We start from the raw sequence: 20434 nt of genomic DNA on the forward strand, positions 1-20434 counted from the left end.
GGGTAAATATAAGTAATTTGCTTTATTTGTACCAGTTTAGATAGTTGTGCAACGTACAGTCCTTTCTCCCTGATCACTACTACTTTTATTTCGGCAGCAGTATTGTAAGTCTCAGAATATGGATTAACTGCTTCAGGCCGGCCAGTGTGGCAGAGCGGTTCTAGGCGCTTCAGTCTGGAACCGCGCGACCGCTACGGTCGCAGGTTCGAATCCTGCCGCGGGCATGGATGTGTGTGATGTCCTTAGGTTAGTTAGGTTTAAGTAGTTCTAAGTTCTAGGGGAGCCGTCCATGCATGACGTTAAAAGGCTAGCCCTTAACTGGGTGCAATCTTCACCGATCCGCACTGGCCCACCGTGAATTATCAAAAGCGGTGGGTGAGACATGGTCGGCCATGATCCCCCAGTACGTGTGGAGGCCCTCCGGGGAACGTAACTCGGGTTTGAGTGCCGCACCGTCTCGATGATGTCAAACTCCACAACATAAGACCCGGGCCATTCCATCATTCTTTCAACATCATCATATTCTCATAACATCTCCGGGCTGTGGAAAGGTGAGGGTTGTCGTTGTGTCAAGGAAGGACGTTAAACTCCCGTCAAGGTAGGACGTTAAACGCCCCCAACCCAAAGCGAAAGCAAAGGGTGCGTGGCGCAGGGGGAGCTGCGCAATAGAGGACACCACACCAACTGTGTCCTCACGCCGGTAGCTGGTTTGCCGTCGTGGGATCCTGCCCCAAGTCGGCAAGTGTGCTTCGCCGCGCCTCTGGTCTTCCGAGGCGTGCTCCGCCAAGCCCAGGAGGTGGTAACACAACCTGGGTGAGGTTAGATGGGTCCAGACCCCCGAACGACTGGGTGACCGGCCCGCCACCTGAGTAGGAGTGGGTCCTTGGCCGTTGGGTGGAAGCTCGGGCCAGTAGGGGGCGAAGGGCGGGAGGTGCATCCGCCTCCCCGGAGTGCGATGTATACTTGCCGGTGCGAGATAGGTGAAATCGGAGGGGCCTATTTTGTCGAAGAGGACCAGTGCGCTGGAAACGGCGTGCTGAACCTGGCAGCTCTGAGGAGTCCTTGGTCTAGGGGCGAGGCCGGTGGACGAGCTGCACTTAGTCCCCCCCCCCCCCCCCCCCCCATGCCAGAGGAGCCGGTCCGGGGTAAGAGACGTGGCTCCCAATTTTTTCGCTTGTCAAACTGGAATGATGGCTACAGAAGAGACAAGCGAATCGAGTGCGCCCTCGCGGGCTTCTATGCTAGCTGATTTCTCGCCACAAGATGGCCTGAATCAAGCGACGGAGGAAACAACGACAGAACGATTCATGAGGCTAAGCCAATTTATAGACCAAAATTGACCAAATGGTCAATTGCAAGTGCCAAATTAGAGGGCAGGATAGAAGAGCTAGAGAAGGAAAATGATAGACTTAGGAAGCAGCCAACTAAGTCATGGGCTGGTGTTGCAGCGCAAGCGGCAACAAAGCCACAATCTACCAAGGATACGATTGCGAGAGTGTCGAAACGACCTGACACAGCGGTCTTTCTGCGACCACTCCCAGGACAGGACATTAAGAAAGTTCAGGAGGTCTTTGCAACTACAATAAATCCGGCTAAAGACAAGATAAAGATTAATAGAGTTAAGGCAACTAAAAATGTGGTTATCGTAGATGTTGCCACAGAGGAGGATAAAGACAAGATTCTGGCAAATCAGAAACTCTGTAAGTCAGTCCGATGCGAGCCCCCACGAAAGAGGAACCCACTGGTCATCTTATACGATGTTCCAGTCTCACTGACCAACGAAGACCTTTGTGACACCTTATACCAACAAAACCTAGATGACATGGACATTGAGACTTTTATGAAGGATTTCAAATTAAGATTTAGGACAGGACCGAGGGATCGAGATGTGGTCCACCATGTGGCGGAGGTCTCAGGGGCTCTCTGGAAAAGATTGACAACTATGGGCAAGGTATACATCGGCTTTCATGCCATAAATGTAAAGGACTTCCTGGTGGTACCTCGTTGCCACAACTGCGCAGATATTGACCATATACACAAATACTGTGCTAGGAAGCCGGCTTGCTCCAGGTGTGGTTCTGAAGATCACCTAAGAAAGAACTGCAGCAGAACAAATGTTTGCGTGCCATGTACACGTAGAGGGAAAAAGTCCTGCGGGGTATCTGGCAGAAACTGTCCTACCTATAAAATGTTAGAACAGCGCTTAATAGCCAGAACCGATTATGGCTGACGCTGTAAATCGAAACAGGATAGCTAAGAAAAGAAAATCACCGAGCAAACAAAGAAGAGATGCCGAAAGAGCACGAAAATTCAAACAATTCATAAATCAAACACAGAACATTAAAGAAATAACTATGAGAAGCGTAGGTACACAAACAGAACTAGCAGATGAAGCAGACAAACAAAAAACTCCCACAAAAGACACAACTAGACAGCTTGACCCTTTTAATTTTGATCCTCCACATGTCACTTCCACACTCAACCCTGAAGCGGCAAACTTTATTGCCCAATCAGTAACAACAAGGCAACCCCCCACAACAACACTAAGCACCCGCACGCCACCTGAGGACTCAAGACTCCAAGACACTAACACCGCCACCCCTACACAAGACATCACCCCTAAAGAAATTCTACAGGATAGCTCTGTTACAAGTACCACACAAATGGAGACAACAACATCAAGACCCACAGGAGTAGACCCTAGGAGAATCTACCCAAACCTCGAATTCGCTATGCAGCTTTCCCGCCTGGAGCAGCCGGCTATCCTCACTACAGCACTTCGGCACGTCGTGCGCGTAGGGCATAAATACGGAAGAAGGGTCACTTTCTCCACAATGGAGGCTGTAGACAGAATACAGCTGAGGTCAATGAACCTCCCCACTGATTTCGGAGCCCTGCGTGACTTACTCATAAAAGTGTTTGAAAGGAGAGGGGAAAAATTCGTGCTAGACGAAATATATGCACAGTCTGTCCTGGCCAATGGACGGATTGCATCAAACTGGAACAAACCTTGGCCCGAATGTAATTTTCATACATACTTCCCATAATGCCACCAAAAGTTGTAATTGGACAAATTAACACCCACAATAGTCGCCTTGTCATGCAGGAGCTGCGGAGAATAGTGGAGGAGCTGAGACTGGATGTAGTCTGTCTACAGGAGCCATACTCTCGAGCTGGGCAAATCCCCTTCATGTCAGCCTCCTGGCAAGTCATTTCCAACGCGGAAGAACCCCAAGCAGTAGTAATTATCACTAACAAAGGACTAAGAGCAACAACAATAACACAGTTGTCAAACAGCCACTGTAACGTGGTGTAATTACAAACGCCTCTCGGCCTGGTCTTCATAGTAAATATGTACTTCCAGTACGGTGGGAATTTTGAGGACCACCTAGATCATCTTGCGGAAACTACCACGTTATTACAAGGCAAAAGGGTCATTATCACTGCAGATATAAATGCGAAATCCCCCCTATGGTACAGCGGCACCAGAGACGCAAATGGCGGAAAGGCTGAGGAGTTTATCATGGCCCGGCAGCTTGTTGTGGCCAACAAACCAGGAAATCCCCCCACCTATACAGGTGGAGGCGGTTTAGGGACCAACATCGACGTCACCCTGGCTACATCCAACATCAGTAGTAAGATACATAATTGGAGAGTTAAGGACCAAGTCACCACTAGTGACCACAATTTAATTGTTTTTCAACTCAGTCAAGAAGAGTGCCGCTGGGACCTGGGGTGGGAAATACAATACAATTATAATAAAACCGACTGGGAACGTCTGGCTCGAGAGTGTAGTATTCCTCCATTGCCCGAGGGTGACCTGGACGTGGATAGGTACGCCGAGGAACTGGTGGGATCAGTGGTTAGGGCGGTAAAAGCTGCTGTTCCAACTAGGAGAAGGGCCGTAGCGGCCTCTCCATCGCCATGGACTGCTGACCTCGAACGTCTGCGCCAGTCTGTCCGACGGGCGAGGAGGTATTACCAGCGATGTGCCATCTGGCCCGAAAAACAATACTGGTTGCAGCAATATAGAGAAACAAAAGAAGCATTCCAGAAGGAATTAAAACAGGTTAGAATGAGTAGCTGGGAGAATTATGTACTTAGACAACTTGAAACTGACCCATGGGGAATTCCCTACAAGTTGGTCAGAGAGAAGATAAGGTCCCCGGCTGTTCTCTCCACTCTCAGAGAGGCTGGAAGAACTACGGAGTCCTGGCGGGAGACCGCTGAGGTCCTCCTGAGGACTCTGCTTCCAGATGATGAGGAAGACGGAGAAACAGAGACCCAGCAGCAAATCCGTAGGGCAGACCAGCAGGAGTACACCAACAACACCCGGGTGTACCCTTTCTCTGAAGAAGAAATTGCTGTACAAATAAAATCGTTAAAAAAGGGGAAAGCACCAGGACCAGATGGTATAGTAGCGGAGGTGATACAGTTCCTCGCCCCACAGCTAATAGCACCTCTTACAGGGTTATACAATGAATGTCTAAGGACAGGTAAATTCCCTAAGATCTGGAAAAGGGCAAATATGGTCATCATTAAGAAGGGCAAGGACAAAGATCCTATGGAGCCAAAGTCCTATAGACCAATATGTCTCCTAGACATCATGGGGAAACTGTTAGAGAAACTGTTGGCTGACAGACTGACTGCACACAGAACTTTGTGTGGGATGAGCGATAGGCAATTCGGCTTTCGGCCGGGGCGATCGGCGTCTGACGCAATCGCCCTGGCGGCTGAGGTCTGTGGCTCTGCCCCGCACAAATACGTGGTTGGCATCATGGTGGACATCAGTGGCGCCTTTGACAACCTGTGGTGGCCCTCGCTCTTCTCCCGCTTGCGTGAGAAGGAGTGCCCAGGGCCCCTCTATGGCTGTCTCAGGAGCTATTGTATGGACAGGGAGGTCTGGTTATCATCGCCTAGCGACAAAATAAGCAAGACCATTACGAAGGGGTGTCCCCAGGGCTCTGTACTGGGGCCACTCTTTTGGGACGTAAATGTAGAACCATTGTTAGAAAACCTACAACTCTGCGAGGACGTGCTAGACGTGATAGCCTACGCGGACGACCTCCTCCTGTTGGTCGGCGGCCGTAGCCGAGAAGAACTTGAACCAAAAGTAGAAAGGGCAATAAACATACTTGCTGAATGGTGTCAACAAGCCAAAATGAAGGTTGCACCAAATAAGTCAACATACCTTCTTTTAAAAGGCAGCCTGGTTAGGAATCCCACAGTAAGGATTGATGGAATTCCAGTTCTTCGGCGTCGCGAAGCGCGATACCTTGGAGTAATAATTGATGAAAAATGGAATTACACATCTCATATTGAAACCATTACACTACGCGCAATAGAAACCTTAAATAACCTCATCAACATTGGTCATAAAAGATTTCACCTGCCACCTGCTCTCATCAAATTATATCACAACAGCATCCTTTCATCAATAGTAGGTTATGCGTGTGGGGTTTGGGCCCACAGGCTCACGAGGGTGATGCCGGCCATGGCCGTGAGAAGGGTGCAAAGAAATATGATAATGCGGTCTGTAGGTGCCTACAGAACGACACCTGGGGGGGCTTTATTGGTGTTAATGGGATTATGTCCGTTAGATATAAAAATAAGGGAACAGGCCGCATGGTACTGGGTGACTAAGGGTAAAATAGATAAGACAAGGGAAATATTAGAGGTCCAGGTAGGAAACAAACCTGCCATAAAGGTAAGAGGGGAAGAGTTATGGCAAATATCCTGGGAGAACGAAGAAGCTGGCAGGAGGGTCTTTCAGTTGCTGCCAAACATCAAGGAACGACTTGGGATGACCTACTTCGAGCCAAGCAGGGGACTATTGCACTTTCTCACGGGACATGGACCATATCCGACATACTTATGTCGGTTTGGAAAAAGAGCTACACCAGCGTGTGACTGTGGCGTTCAGGATGGAACACCGGAACACATCATATATAACTGCCCGTTATATGATGATGTGGCGCATGACCTGCGATCGCAATTACCAGATCACGACACTTATGCCCTGATACGACGTGCCGATACCTTTAGTATCCTTAATAAATTGGCAAACGAGGTATCACATAAGGTTTTGCGAGAATTCCTAAGAAATCAAGAAAGATGACATCGACCCGGATTAGACCAAGATGTACTCGCCATACCGCCGGGTGCGGAGCAGGCCACTCTCCCCTGACTGGAATCCGCCGCACTACTGGACCAGGACAGCGAGTGCATCACCCACCAGGCTACGAAAATTGCACTCAACTTAGACTTAGAACCAATATCATTATTAGTAGTAGTAAATTTTAGAACACTAACAACACTAACAAATAGGGACTGCAGCGAAAAACCAGACTTGGCCAGCCCAGTGCCAGGGGCACGCTCACATGGGTTTAGCTCAGTGAGCAGGCCTTACAATAGTAGGTTTGTAATACCAATTGGCGCACCTGTAATCGCTGCAGAATATAACAGAATAGTAGGATAGTCTAACAGATTAACCTTGTCCATAAGTTAGCCAGTTACAATACTAAAAATAGTAGAACTTGCTGTATTTAGAAGTAGTATAATACATAGACCCACTAATTATTAAGGTGGTGGGTTATCTTTTGTATTCTTATAAAGTTGTATGTATCGTGTTAATAAAGTTTTTTAAAAAAAAAAATGTTCTAGGGGACTGATGACCTCAGAAGTTAAGTCCAATAGTGCTCAGAGACACTTGAACCATTAACTGCTTCAGTTTCTGGAGACCAATTCCCGATAATGGAACAGAGAAAAATACTAGTGTGATAATTATGTTAACACAAACCCTGAGGAGTACGAGGATGAGATGGTGGTGCTTCTGGGTGACAGCAACATCTCGGTCTTCGTCATATTCCAATTTCACCATCGGAACTGTAAACTTGGGTGTCAATTTTTCTGTAGGGTAAGAGAGAGGTCAGGAAGATAACGAAAGGAGGGTCTTTTTTTTAATTTCGTAGCGTTACATCGTTAACGAATTCTCGACAGCGTCATGTGCGTGAGCAGATAAAGTGAATGGTTGCTGAGGTCAGGGATGAGGGGACGACAACCGTTAATCCTGCTGTCCTCCTTCCAGAAGTCTCCGAAGGCCCGTCGAAGAAATTGGCCGAAGCCTCAGCAAAGAATGAGTGTTCTCTGTGCGAGGCGCGCTGTTCCTCAGAGAACAAAGTTCTCCAGGCCTTTATTCGGGAAAAGCTAATCCCTCTCCTACTTCTCATCCTCCAGGCGCTGTCTTTGAAACCTGTCATGCAGCTGAGTAATCTTCAGTATCTGTATACGTCCTGATTAAGTTTTGGTTCCTATCCTGCTCGTAGTAAGTACGTAAATACACCAGACCGGCAGGGAATATCAGTTGGTATAGATGAAGCCTGCAGCATTACCTGGATTTATTGCTTCACGTTCTAGGTTAATTGTTCTTGGCAGATAACACTGCGCAACAATGAAAAATGTAAACTGCGCGTAACTGGCTAATCATTATCAGATCCACATTGCTGGCAACAAATATCACAAATAAAACTGAATCTTAACTCTGTTGTTTAGAAAGGTTTTTATCCTTAAACTAAAAAGAAGAAATGTAGAATAAATTTCTTTTGTTACTGGCTATGATCACAAAAACATTTTGGCCCTTAGACTAGCGGTTCCAATCACCGATGATCATCTTCAGATCTGCAGAAAAACATAGAAAAACCAAACCAATTAATAGAAATTCTACGTATTAAAACAATAAATTACACCAGACCGAAAAGCATTGCCGGCCGGAGTGGCCGAGCGGTTCTAGGCGCTTCAGTCTGGAACTGCGCGACCGCTACGGTCGCAGGTTCGAATCCTGCCTCGGGCTTGGATGTGTGTGATGTCCGTAGGTTAGTTAGTTTTAAGTAGTTCTAAGTTCTAGGGGATTAATGACCTCAGATGTGAAGTCCCATAGTGCTCAGAGCCATTTTTTTGAAAAGCATTACTTTTTTACATGTGGAAAACATGCACTTAAAATAAAAGCACGAAAAAAGTAAAAAATATTAAAAAATAAAGGGTTAAGTAGCAATACGTGATTCTGAAAAACTCTTGCGACGATTTTTTTTTCAACAATTAAAAACTTATGAAAGAACAAGAATATGGAGTTAACAAAATAACGTAAGATTGATGAAACAACCAGGAGAACGGCCAAATGGATGAAACAAAAGAGAAGTAATCAGCACCCTCTGATAGCGTAGCCGCAAGACTGAAGCATAGAAGTGGTCGGAGAAACCTAACAGCACGTACAGTAGTCGCTGAACTGCGTCACTTGAGGTAATGTAAAGGAGGACGCCCAAGAAGCGGAACCCTTTATGGTAATCATTTGTGATGTACCTGTTACACTAAAAGAAAATGACATTTACGAAACAATGAATCAACAAAATTTTGAGGACATGAACATGGAAACATTCAAAAACAGGTTTAAGCTGCTTTTTAAAACTGGACCCCGGGAGCGAGATGTCGTACATCACGCTGCCGAGGTCTCTGGGAAGATGTGGCGCAGTCTCACCACTATGGGCAGGATATACATGGGCTTTCTTGCCATCAATGTGAGGGATTACTTAGTAATTAGAAGGAAGGTCAGCGTTGGCCGTAATTTTGATGGTCTATTGACAGCAAAATCGATTTTCAATCACATAGTGATCATCGCAACAAATCGCGCAAACCTGTACGATCCCCCGCGTGTCGGCCGGCCGCACATAATATTGACGCGCGATGTTGGAACGTACGGACACACTCATTCGAGGTGATCGACTAGGCGTCTCCGTTGTTTGTGCTGAGACACTCGTCCGCCAATTCGGGTACTCAAAGTCGGTGAGTGTCCACAGGGTTTCTCGGTGTCCAACAGAGCACTATAAAAAGCAACGAAGGACCATCTGTGCAGAACTGCTTGCGCGTTACAATTTTTTTTTTCGAAAATTGTCACAGGGGGTCCAACCGGAAAGAAAATCCGTGGAGTGGCGCCGCACCACCTTTCCTCTGAAGAAAACATTCAAAGCCGAATCTTTAGCCGGTAAAGTCATGAAGACGGTCTTCTGGAACTTTGAAGGGGTTATTCTTTTGATGTCCTTTCTCACGATACAGCTATTAAAAAAAAAAAAAAAAAAAACTCCATCTTCAGGTCACGAGTGGCCTACCGAGACCATCCCACCGCCGTGTCATCCTTAGTGGAGGATGCGGATAGGAGGGGCACGTGGGGTCAGCACACCGCTCTCCCGGTCGTTATGATGGTATTCTTGACCGAAGTCGCTACTATTCGGTCGAGTAGCTCCTCAGTTGGCATCACGAGACAGAGTGAACCCCGAAAAATGGGAACAGCGCATGGCGGCCTGGATGGTTACCCATCCAAGTCTCGACCACGCCCGACAGCGCTTAACTTCGGTGATCTCACGGGAACCGGTGTATCCACCGCGGCAAGGCCGTTACCTCATGATACAACTATCAACACAGAAAATGGTAGAAAAGACTTTAGCGTGCTCATCGCCACAGAAATGCAAACGAACTTCTCCTTCTCCATTTGTCCGTAGCTCTTGGTCTCGCGGTCGCGTTCTCGCTTCCCGAGCACGGGGTCCCGGGTTCGATTCCCGACGGGGTCAGGGATTTTCACCTGGTTCGAGATGACTGGGTGTTTGTGTTGTCCTCATTTCATCGTCATTCCTGAAAGTGACGCGATTTGACTGCGCAAAGGTTGGGACTTCGTACGGGCGTTGATAACCCCGCAGTTGAGCGCCCCACAAACCAAAAATCATCATCATCATCCTTCTCCATTGCAACGCAAGACACGACACAACTCTGTGCTCCCGGAGGCGCTCGCAAAACTTTTCTGTTCTTCCTCGTCCACCCAGCAGCTCGGATCTCGCACCTTCCTAATTCCATCTGTTCAGCTCAATGAAGGATGCACTGCGCGGGGTGCAGTACGTGGACGATGGGGAGGTTATTGATGCAGCGAGATGCTGACTGTGACATCGACCAGTAGAATGGTATCATGGTGGCATACGGTCCTTTCAGTAAGGTGGCTTAAAGCTGTCGCGCTGAACGGAAATTATGTAGAAAAATAGTATTTTGTAGCCAAAATGGTGGTGAATAATGTGATGTATTGGAATCCCGAATAAGACCAACCTGGTTTAAGAAAAAGACTAGTTACATTACCTATTCAACGCCCATCGTAAAAGAGATCATGAAAAAATAATGAGTTTACGAATACGTGCACACACACACACACACACACACACACACACACACACACACACACACACACACACACACACACGCACACACACACTTGGCTCATTTAGTACCTCGTACTGCACAGCACAGCCGACACTTGTTTCCTTATTCCAAAATATCCAGTTTGGAATCCGTTACCATCCGTACAATTTGGATCCTATACATTTCCAATTCTGAAGGTGGCAGGGGTAAAATACAGGGAGCGAAAGGCTGTTTACAATTTGTACAGAAACCAGATGGCAGTTATAAGAGTCGAGGAGCGTGAAAAAATGGTTCAAATGGCTCTGAGCACTATGGGACTTAACATCTGAAGCCCTCAGTCCCCTAGAACTTAGAACTACTTAAACCTAACTAACCTAAGGACATCACACACATCCATGCCCTAGGCGGGGTTCGAACCTGCGACTGTAGTGGTAGCGCGGTTCCAGACTGATGCGCCTAGAACCGCTCGGCCACAACGGCCGGCGAGGGGCGTGAAAGGGTAGCAGTGGTTGGGAAGGGAGTGAGACAGGGTTTCAGCCTATCCCCGATGTTATTCAACCTGTATATTGAGCAAGCAGTAAAGGAAACAAAAGAAAAATTCGGAGTAGGAATTAAAATCCATGGAGAAGAAATAAAAACTTTGAGGTTCGCCGATGACATTGTAATTCTGTCAGAGACAGCAAAGGACCTGGAAGAACAGCTGAACGGAATGGGCAGTGTCTTGAAAGGAGGATATAAGATGAACATCAACAAAAGCAAAACGAGGATAATGGAATGTAGTGGAATTAAATCGGGTAATACTGCGGGAATTAGATTAGGAAATGATACGCTTAAAATAGTAAAGGAATTTTGCTATTTGGGGAGCAAAATAACTGATGATGGTCGAAGTAGAGAGGATATAAAATGTAGACTGGCAATGGCAAGGAAAGCGTTTCTGAAGAAGAGAAATTTGTTAACATCGAGTATAGATTTAAGTGTCAGGAAGTCGTTTCTGAAAGTATTAGTACGGAGTGCAACCTTGTATGGAAGTGAAACGTGGACGTAAATAGTTTAGACAAGTAGAGAGTAGAAGCTCTCGAATCAGAAACGTACAAATTTACAGTAGTCTTACACATCAATAAATATCTACATATATATACACAAATTGTATTTATATTACTTGTGCCCAGTACTTTGCAACCTCCAAGACGCTTGGAGTGGTTTGCAGGAGATCAATCTTCGTGCAGGATGTAGGGCACAAAAAGCAGTGGAGCATGTGGCTTGTGGTTTGTTCTTGTCCACAATCACAGGACGTATCTTCTGTTATGGAGCCCCATCTCTTCAGGTTGTGTCTGGGTCGTCCAACTCCTGATCGTAATCTGTTTAAAGATTTCCACACCAGCCAGCTCTCGTTGTGTCCAGGTGGTAGTTCTTCAGCTTCTGGCGTCTGCAGGTGGGGCGTCGACTTCTTCCATAACTAAAGCCTTGCCTTCTCTGGTGAAATGGTGAGCTTCTCGGATGTTCTGAGGAAGCTCTTTCGCGATCTCAGCCGTTGCTGTGGTGGATAATGCTGAAGATTAGATGGGTGGGTCACATAACTAATGAGGAGGAATTGAAAAGAATTGGAGAGAAGAGAAATTTGTGACACAACGTGACTAGAAGAAGGGATCGGTTGGTAGGGCATATTCTGAGACATCAAGGGATCACGAATTTAGTATTGGAGGGCAGCGTGGAGTGTAAAAATCGTAGAGGGAGACCAAGAGGTGAATACACTTAACAGATTCAGAAGGATGCAGGTTGCAGTAGGTACTGGGAGATGAAGAAGCTTGCACAGGATAGAGTAGCATGGAGAGCTGCATCAAACCAGTCCCTGGAGTGAAGACTACAACAACAATATTTGGGGGACGTTATATGTGTGACAGGTGTTATTTTATCTCTTTTCTGTAGTTTTTTTTTTGTTTTTGGCTCAGGTGTATCGTAACGACTGATACAGTGGCGCAGCGTCTCTTCTGAGATCTGGGCGTAGAGTCTGTGTCTACGGGAACAGAGGTGGAGCGAGACTGGAGGCAGACTGGGGTGTGGCGACAGATCCTGGGCGCTGGGAGCTCTTCTGCTCGCGTCTGTTCGCCTCTCCGCGCCCCCTAACGAAGCCGGCGGCCAGGTGTAATGCGATTAGCGCGCTAAGACAACTCCAGCCCGCGAGCGCGTCAAGTCCGCCCAAAACTCGGCGCCCGCGCGAAGAAGCAACTTCCGCACTCGAGAGGGGCGCCAACTTCGCGGCCTGCGCCCGAAAATTGTGTGTGAGAGAGAGAGAGCACGCGCGGCGCCGAAATTATTCCTGCAAAAACTGCGCGCTGCGGAGCCGTCTGCCGGATATGTAAAAGGCTCTGATGATGGAGGAAATGCAAAGGGCGTGTCGGCCGTAGGAATGCGGCCAGACGCGAGGTAAAAATACTCTGCGCTTCTCTCGTTAGCGCGCGGTACACTGCGGGGGTGGGATGCCGTCTCAAGTTCACTGCAGTGCACCTCAGAGCATCAAGTACTTACCAGCAAGGCAACATTTTACTAACAAGCGAAATTTCGCAGCGTCTGTAGGTGCCCGCCCATCCACTCCAGCGTCGAAGATATCAGACTCTGCAGGCGCTGACGGAGGCTGTTGTCCAATGGAATAGATAGATAGCCTTCATCCCAAGTGGTAATGTTCGGAGAAAAATTTAGATCTACGTAATTATACGTGGGTGAAATACCGCTTATAGGACCGACTGAACATCCACGAGAAAAAAAAAAGAGATATTTTACAATGTTTATTATAGCTCTAGTCTTCAGTCCGCCGATGTCCGCCTCCGTAGCGCAGCGGTAGCGTTTCCGCCTTCAACGCAAGGGGGCCCGGGTTCGATTCCCGTCAGAGTACTGGGTGTTTTGTGTCTTTCATCATCATATTCTTCATCATTGACACGGAAGTCGCCGAAGTGGCGTCAACTAAAAAGACTTGTAATATATCCGCCGTCCGCGGATAGGAAAATCTCAGAGTGTGAGCTATAGCGGTTTTATTTAAACTAAAATCTTTCTCGAAAATTTACAAAACAAATATTCGTGAGGTAGGAGTGATCCTCCAAGCCTACCAATAACTAAATCAGAGATTATTGCAAACATAAACTGTCTGTAGTGACCACACAACTTCACCAAACCAAGCCCCGGGCGTCTCGTGAAGAGCGGCGCGGAGTCCACGTTGCCGTCACCCGAGTCCGAGGACGAGTAGAGGCACTGCGAAGATGGCTCCGGTGCGCTGGCGGCGGTGGACGATGACACCAGAGGGCTCGCTCGGCGTGAACTGCCTCTCCAGGCTCCTGCGCCAGCCTAAATACTGCTTGGCGCATGGATATGGCTGGCTCTATTTGCAGTCACGTGTCGAGCGGAAGGAAAGAGGTCCGCTGCTGTAGCGGCCTCTTGCGGCGCCGTGGACGCCTCCTGGTGGTCTCTGGGAGGCGTCTGTGTTTCCGGGACGACCGGCCAGGCTGACCCCTACTCGGTCCGGGGCCCGCTGTACCGGTCTGCTTCGCGGGAAGCGAGAGTTGCAGGCGCGTAGTCTGGACACGGTAACTTGCAATTCGGTGGCCGAACCCCGAAGGGGATAATATCCCGGCCAATAAATACCATACGATCATTTTCATTTCAGTCCGATGACTGGATTCTGATATCCATATCTCTCTCTCTCTCTCGCTGTTTCAGCGATGATGACGATGATAATGATTTCTGTCCTTTGGGTAGGTTATGGCAGTGCAGCCCTCTGCTCACCGAGCGAAATCAAGCACGTGAGCCACCCACCAGTCTGAGTGGAGGCGTGGCTGCTCGGCACGCATTTGACACGTTCCATACGTCAGAAGCGAGGAGATAGCTTAGTTCGGGATACAAGTTCCTGTCCGCAGTAATTTTTTGACAGTCATGTCTGTCAAAGTAGCAGGTTATGAGGTGACAGTCCAGCTCCTTCGTGCGTGCGCCGGGCTGAAGGGGTCCAGTCACTGAAACAAGTACATGACGTATTATAACTGGGTAAGAAATTTGCATATTAAATTAAATCACTGTTCAAGACAAAACAAATGAGCCACATTCAACGTTGCAGCGTAATTAAATTAGCATATGCAGAAAGACGGACCTCTTACCGCAAGTTCAGAAAATTATAACTTTTAATGTATTAACTTGACAAAGCTAATGATGGCTCTTAAGAAAGCTATTTCAATGTAGAACAATAATCCAGTATCAAGAACTGAAGATTTTAGTTTGTTGCAAAGTGGCTGCCTCGGCCCTTCTATTCCAGCGAGCAGCCAACTGCGGATACCGCTTGTATTATTTTAATTCGTCCCACTTTTTTTTCCTTTTTGGTCAGGTGTTTGAGCGGGGCGAAAACGAGACTCCCTAGAAATTACATAATGGGTTTTTGTTCGAATTTTCGTAGCCAAACGAAGAGTGGGAAGTAGACAAATGGTGTATCAAATTGACCAGCGTGATGTTTAATTTTGCTAAAAAGTAATCAGGGTAGTTACAAGAGAATTATTTAGTGATTTGAGGGAACTTTAAATATTTCACGAACTGCTGCTGATAGCAACGCGGAGTCGGCCGTGTTACTATGGGTTTGGCTATGTTACTGTCAGAGGGTGGCCAGATGCCATTCCTGTCGCCACCCCATTCCCCCTGGGACGGAATTAGTGTACCATAGCTGTTTGCGTTGAGTGTAAGCCATAAAATAGAGCGAATGTGTTGCAAATGTCTGCGGGACTTGGGGACCAACCTGGTATTCACCTAGTGGGATGTGGAAAACCGCTTAAAAACCACATCCAGGCTGGCCAGCACAATGTCCCTCGTCGTCAATCCGCCGGCGGATTTGATCCGGGGCCGACGCGCCTACCCGAGTCTAGGAAGCAGCGCATTAGCGCTCTCGGCTAACCTGGGCTGTCTACTAGCATTACAAATGAAATATCAAAATGTGCTTCTCTTCAAGGCCTAGCTACGTTAAATTTGTATGACATTAGCATGATTTATTTCCGATCAAATACTAAATTCAGGATACTTCGAGAACAGAATAGTTCTAGGCGCTTCAGTCTGGAACCGCGCGATCGCTGCGTTCGCAGGTTCGAATCCTGCCTCGGGCGTGGATGTGTGTGATGTCCTTAGGTTAGTTAGGTTTAAGTAGTTGTAAGTTTTAGGGGACTGATGACCTTAGCTGTTAAGTCACATAGTGCTCAGAGCCATTTTTTTTGAGAACAGACGATTCAATCTAGATGTTACAACCTGTGGTGCACCTTAGTCTGACTCGAAAAATTCGCATTGAGCCATATCAAAATACAGGACCACGGAACAACACCGTCTTCCAAAAACTTCCCCCACGTAGAAGCTCGTCATACAGTCTTAGCATCGAGAAAGTAACTCTATGATAGCATGCTACGCTGTGTTCCACCTCATAGAATTTGAGGTCTCACCTTGTGAAACGGACATCTGTGCACTTTTGAAATTCCACGCTTTCTTCCTCTTTTCCGGACAAATCGTACAATACTGATGTGCAACAGGGACGGGGTGGGTGTTGGAATGTCGTATCCTTGTGGAAAGTATGGACGGATGTCGGGCAGTGTACTATAGCCATGTTTATTTTATGCTGGGACTCGCCAGTAGATTTCGAGTGTCGGGACGGTTACCTTCTGCTGATCAGTGAGGGGTGTAAGAGATAGCGACAGAGAAAAGACCGGAGAGACCATTTCGGTCATGTTCAGTGAAGGTTCGCATCCGCTTGATAGCAGGACAGTGCCTCAACACCCACTAAATGGTATAATTTATCGCGAACAGCATGACAACCGTACCAGAGCGGTTTGACGGAGGAGATAGAGAAGATCCAAAGAAGAGCGGCGCGTTTCGTCACAGGGTTATTTGGTAACCGTGATAGCGTTACGGAGATGTTTAATAAACTCAAGTGGCAGACTCTGCAAGAGAGGCGCTCTGCATCGCGGTGTAGATTGCTCGCCAGGTTTCGAGAGGGTGCGTTTCTGGATGAGGTACCGAATATATTGCTTCCCCCTACTTATACCTCCCGAGGAGATCACGAATGTAAAATTAGAGAGATTAGAGCGCGCACGGAGGCTTTCCGGTAGTCGTTCTTCCCGCGAACCATACGCAACTGGAACAGGAAAGGGAGGTAATGACAGTGGCACGTAAAGTGCCCTCCGCCACACGCCGTTGGGTGGCTTGCGGAGTATAAATGTAGATGTAGATGTAGGTAACACTATGTAATACAGCAATTTCTGAAGATTGTACATGGGTTATTAAAATATAAATTGGAATATCGTAACACATTTATACTGATTATTCATGCAAATAGAAACGGAGTTGCTTATTTTTCTACGTAGCTTCTGTCAATAGAAGTATGTTTTATCCATCGGACGAGAAGCTTTCTGATCTGTTCACGAGAGAAAGAAATTGGAAGCCCCGGTTGCCAATTGCGCTCGTACTGTGCGACCACAGCGCGTTCTTCAAAAATGTTACCTTCCTAAAGCCTTCCTCAGTAGACCAGACGTGTGTGTCACATGTGGATAGGCCTGCACAGTAGGTAAGTGCTGAAGAGGTTGCTATTTGTAGCTTAGTGAGTTACTAACGAGTTAGACCTGCTGCACGGGGCCGTGCGTTCTGGTGTAGGAGGAGGACGTGGTGAATAGGTTTTTTGTTGCGATAAGCAGTGTCGGCATCACTGAACTGCGTGCAGTACTGGGCCGCATCCACCGTCTTTCGCCCGAGTAGGTAGTCAGTCAGCAATACATATTTTGAGTCCTAAAACACAGTTGCCAAAATTTTCTCGGCTATCAGTTCCCGGGTTCGATTCCCGGCGGGGTCAGGGATTTTCTCTGCCTCGTGATGACTGGGTGTTGTGTGATGTCCTTAGGTTAGTTAGGTTTAAGTTGTTCTAAGTTCTAGGGGACTGATGACCATAGATGTTAAGTCCCATAGTGCTCAGAGCCATTTGAACCATTTTGAACTACTTAAACCTAACTAACCTAAGGACATCACACACAGCCAAGCCCGAGGCAGGATTCGAACCTGCGACCGTAGCGGTCACGCGGTTCCAGACTGTAGCGCCTAGAACCGCACGGTCACACTGGCCCGTATTGCCACAGGGGGCGTAGAATGGCCCATAAGTTTAATCATTCTTTATCTAGTCAACCACTACTCAGTGACGTCACTCTTTACACCAACTAAAGCTTCGCTCAGCACTGACTGCAGAAGTGTATGGCTCATGAGCATCTGCTCGATCATTGTACCTCATTTTTTTAGCTCCGTATGATCAGTCATAATGCTAGCTGGAGTGCTTTTAGCTTTCTGGAGCGCACGGGTGATTCCTTCGGCTGATCACATGCGTCTTTTTTTTTTTATTTTTTTTTTTATTTTTTTTTTTTTTTTTTTACTGCCTCCGTCCTCAATAGTCGACGATGCCTGGCCATCATTACTTTAGGAGTTCCAGCTCTTGGTTTAGCTGCGTTTGTTCCTTCGCGATTCCTCTTTCCAGTGACATCATCAACAGTCGACACGAGGAGGTTAAGAAGCGTTGAAATGTCCCTGATGATTTCGTTACGTAGGTGAGATCCAATGGCCCTTTCTGCTGATAGTGCTTCTGTATAGACAACACAACGTCTAGCTGTCTGAATTTTGTCTCCTGGAAGAACCACAGGGCTGCAGCCATTTGACTTCCAGCATAGCTTTAATGATTAATGAAAATGGCGGCGTAACTGAATGATTGTTGCCTGCAGTCTGTTAAATCCTAAACTACGTTGAGAGTGGATGTAGCTACTTTACTTGAAACGACGGGGTACTGTGTAGGTTAATGTGTATCAAGCTGTAATCCCACATGGGTTGGCGAATCACTCCACCCTAGTGTTCTACCAGCAACTGAGATTTGTCTGTTTGGGGGCGTTAACTTATTCGTAAATCTGACTGCAGCACTCATTTCTGGATTTATCTTTATTTTCCAGATGTTGCACGATTGTGTGATACTGTCAATATGCTGCTGTAATTTTCGGGCTATAAGCTCCGATGCTTCTTTTATACACCCCCGTGTCATCTGCATGTAGGACAATTTCACCGCTCGCCCATTTTTTCACGTCACTGGCGTAGAGTGTAAGTACGGGGCCCAGAATCGACCCCTGCAGGACCCAGGCCACAGCATTCCTGACCGTACTGACATGTTGGCCGCACCTAACAGAGTATTGCCCCTCCGCTAGAGACGAGTCAGTCATTCTGATAACGTGTTCTGGAATGTCTAACAGGGACGATTTATAATAAGCCCTCCTGCCAGACTTTGTCTATACAGCTTTATCGATGTCGAGAAAGACTGCTCCTTATCGTTTTTGCCCATTTTTCACTCTGCATATATTGAGCTATCTCAAATTGACCGCAAGATAGTTCACTCAGTTCGGCTGTGGAAAACGTACAATTTTTACATAATTTTATTTTATCAAATAACTCTAAATACAGGGTTATGATGGACCCATTTTCAAAACCTCGTATTTATCCAAGTACAGATCCTAAACGAACAAGCTTTATACCAATGAAAAGAGGAAGTTTTAAAGCTGTTTACATAATCCAGAATGAGATTTTCACTCTGCAGCGGAGTGTGCGCTGATATGAAACTTCCTGGCAGATTAAAACTGTGTGCCCGACCGAGACTCGAACTCGGGTCCTTTGCCTTTCGCGGGCAAGAGCACTTGCCCGCGAAAGGCAAAGGACCCGAGTTCGAGTCTCGGTGGGGCACACAGTTTGTTTTCATAATATTTGGACCGAGCGAGGTGGCGCAATAGTTAGCACACTGGACTCGCATTCGGGAGGACGACGGTTCAATCCCGCGTCCGGCCATCCTGATTTAGGTTTTCCGTGATTTCCCTAAATCCCTCCAGGCAAATGCCGGGATGGTTCCTTTGAAAGGGCACGGCCGACTTCCTTACCCATCCTTCCCTACTCAGATGAGACCGACGACTTCACTGTTTGGTCTCCTCCCGCAAACAACCCCAACCCATAATGTTTGGTATCACTTTAAAAAATTTAATAATTTGCTATTAATTAGTTTTTAACAATTATTTAGTAATGAGAAATGAGATAAATGTTATAAATGTTCAATGAGGCCACCGTTGGCTGCACCACAAACATCGACTGGTAGCCAAACTCGTCCCACACACGCGAAAGCGTATCCTCTGTTACTGAGTGCACGGCAGCGTTGATCCAGTTCCGCAGATCGTTCAGATTGCTAGTAGAGCCGGGACGTAAACAGCCTCCTTCACATAACCGCATAAGAAACAGTCGCAGGGTGTGAGATCAGGAGATCTCGGTGACCAGAAGCGCAGAGCCAGGGCCTCAAGTCCCCTGCGACCGATCCACCGCTGAGGAAGGAAGTCATTTATAAAGGCTCGTACATCACGGTGCCAATGGGCCGGAGCTCCGTCCTGTTGGGAATTGAAGTCCTGGGAATCTTCCATAACTTCAGGGAACAGTCATTGTTCCAACATGTCTAGGTACCAGGTTCCCGTTACAGTTCTTTACTCAAAGAAGAATGGTCCATAAGCCTTTGTGCGGGATACGGCACAGAACACGTTGATCTTCGGCGAGTCTCTTTCGTGTTGCAATGGTGAATGTGGATTTTTCAACCGCATATGCGAACATTGTGTCTGTTGACTTTTCCACTAAGGTGGAACGTCGCTTCACCGCTAAAAATTACATGCTGTAGAAATGCGTCATCCTTCATCTCGGCTAGCACGTAACCACAAAATGCGTTCTCTTTGTCACTGGGTTTGAGAGCCTGCACAAGTTGTAATCAGTAGGGCTGGTATAGAGCCGGCCGGTGTGACCGAGCGGTTCTAGGCGCTTCAGTCTGGAACTGCGCGACCGCTACGGTCGCAGGTTCAAATCTTGCCTCGGGCATGGATGTGTGTTATGTCCTCAGGTTAGCTAGGCTTAAATAGTTTGAAGTATTCTCTTGTGGTTCCCTTTTTAGGTACTCCACGTCGACGTCTGCTCGTAGATACGTATCGTCGGTAGGTTTTCCGGCGTGACAGCGACAACTCTCCGATGAGGTGCGGGCCTTGTGTTTTGCCATTACTGCGAGTCTTGTAAATATCGCTTTTATTTAGTAATTTGCCCGTCTAAAACTCTCCCCTTTTATGATTAAGACAGTATGCGCCACCTTTCCGAGGGAGTGGGG

General features: G+C 47.3%; 1 protein-coding gene and 1 pseudogene across 1 annotated transcript in view; one reads left to right on the forward strand and one right to left on the reverse strand.

Moving 5' to 3' along the window:
• The first annotated feature begins 392 nt into the window (after positions 1-392).
• Positions 393-20434, forward strand: part of LOC126419532 (uncharacterized) — a 131503-nt gene continuing 111461 nt past the window's right edge. Inside the window, exon 1 of the mRNA XM_050086721.1 lies at positions 393-429. Coding sequence (XP_049942678.1) covers positions 393-429 — 37 coding nt within the window. The remainder of the gene's footprint in view (positions 430-20434) is intronic.
• Positions 9331-9448, reverse strand: LOC126420259 (5S ribosomal RNA; annotated as a pseudogene).

The sequence above is a fragment of the Schistocerca serialis genome, chromosome 9, assembly GCF_023864345.2.
Source record: "Schistocerca serialis cubense isolate TAMUIC-IGC-003099 chromosome 9, iqSchSeri2.2, whole genome shotgun sequence".
Classification (NCBI taxonomy): Eukaryota; Metazoa; Arthropoda; class Insecta; order Orthoptera; family Acrididae; genus Schistocerca; species Schistocerca serialis.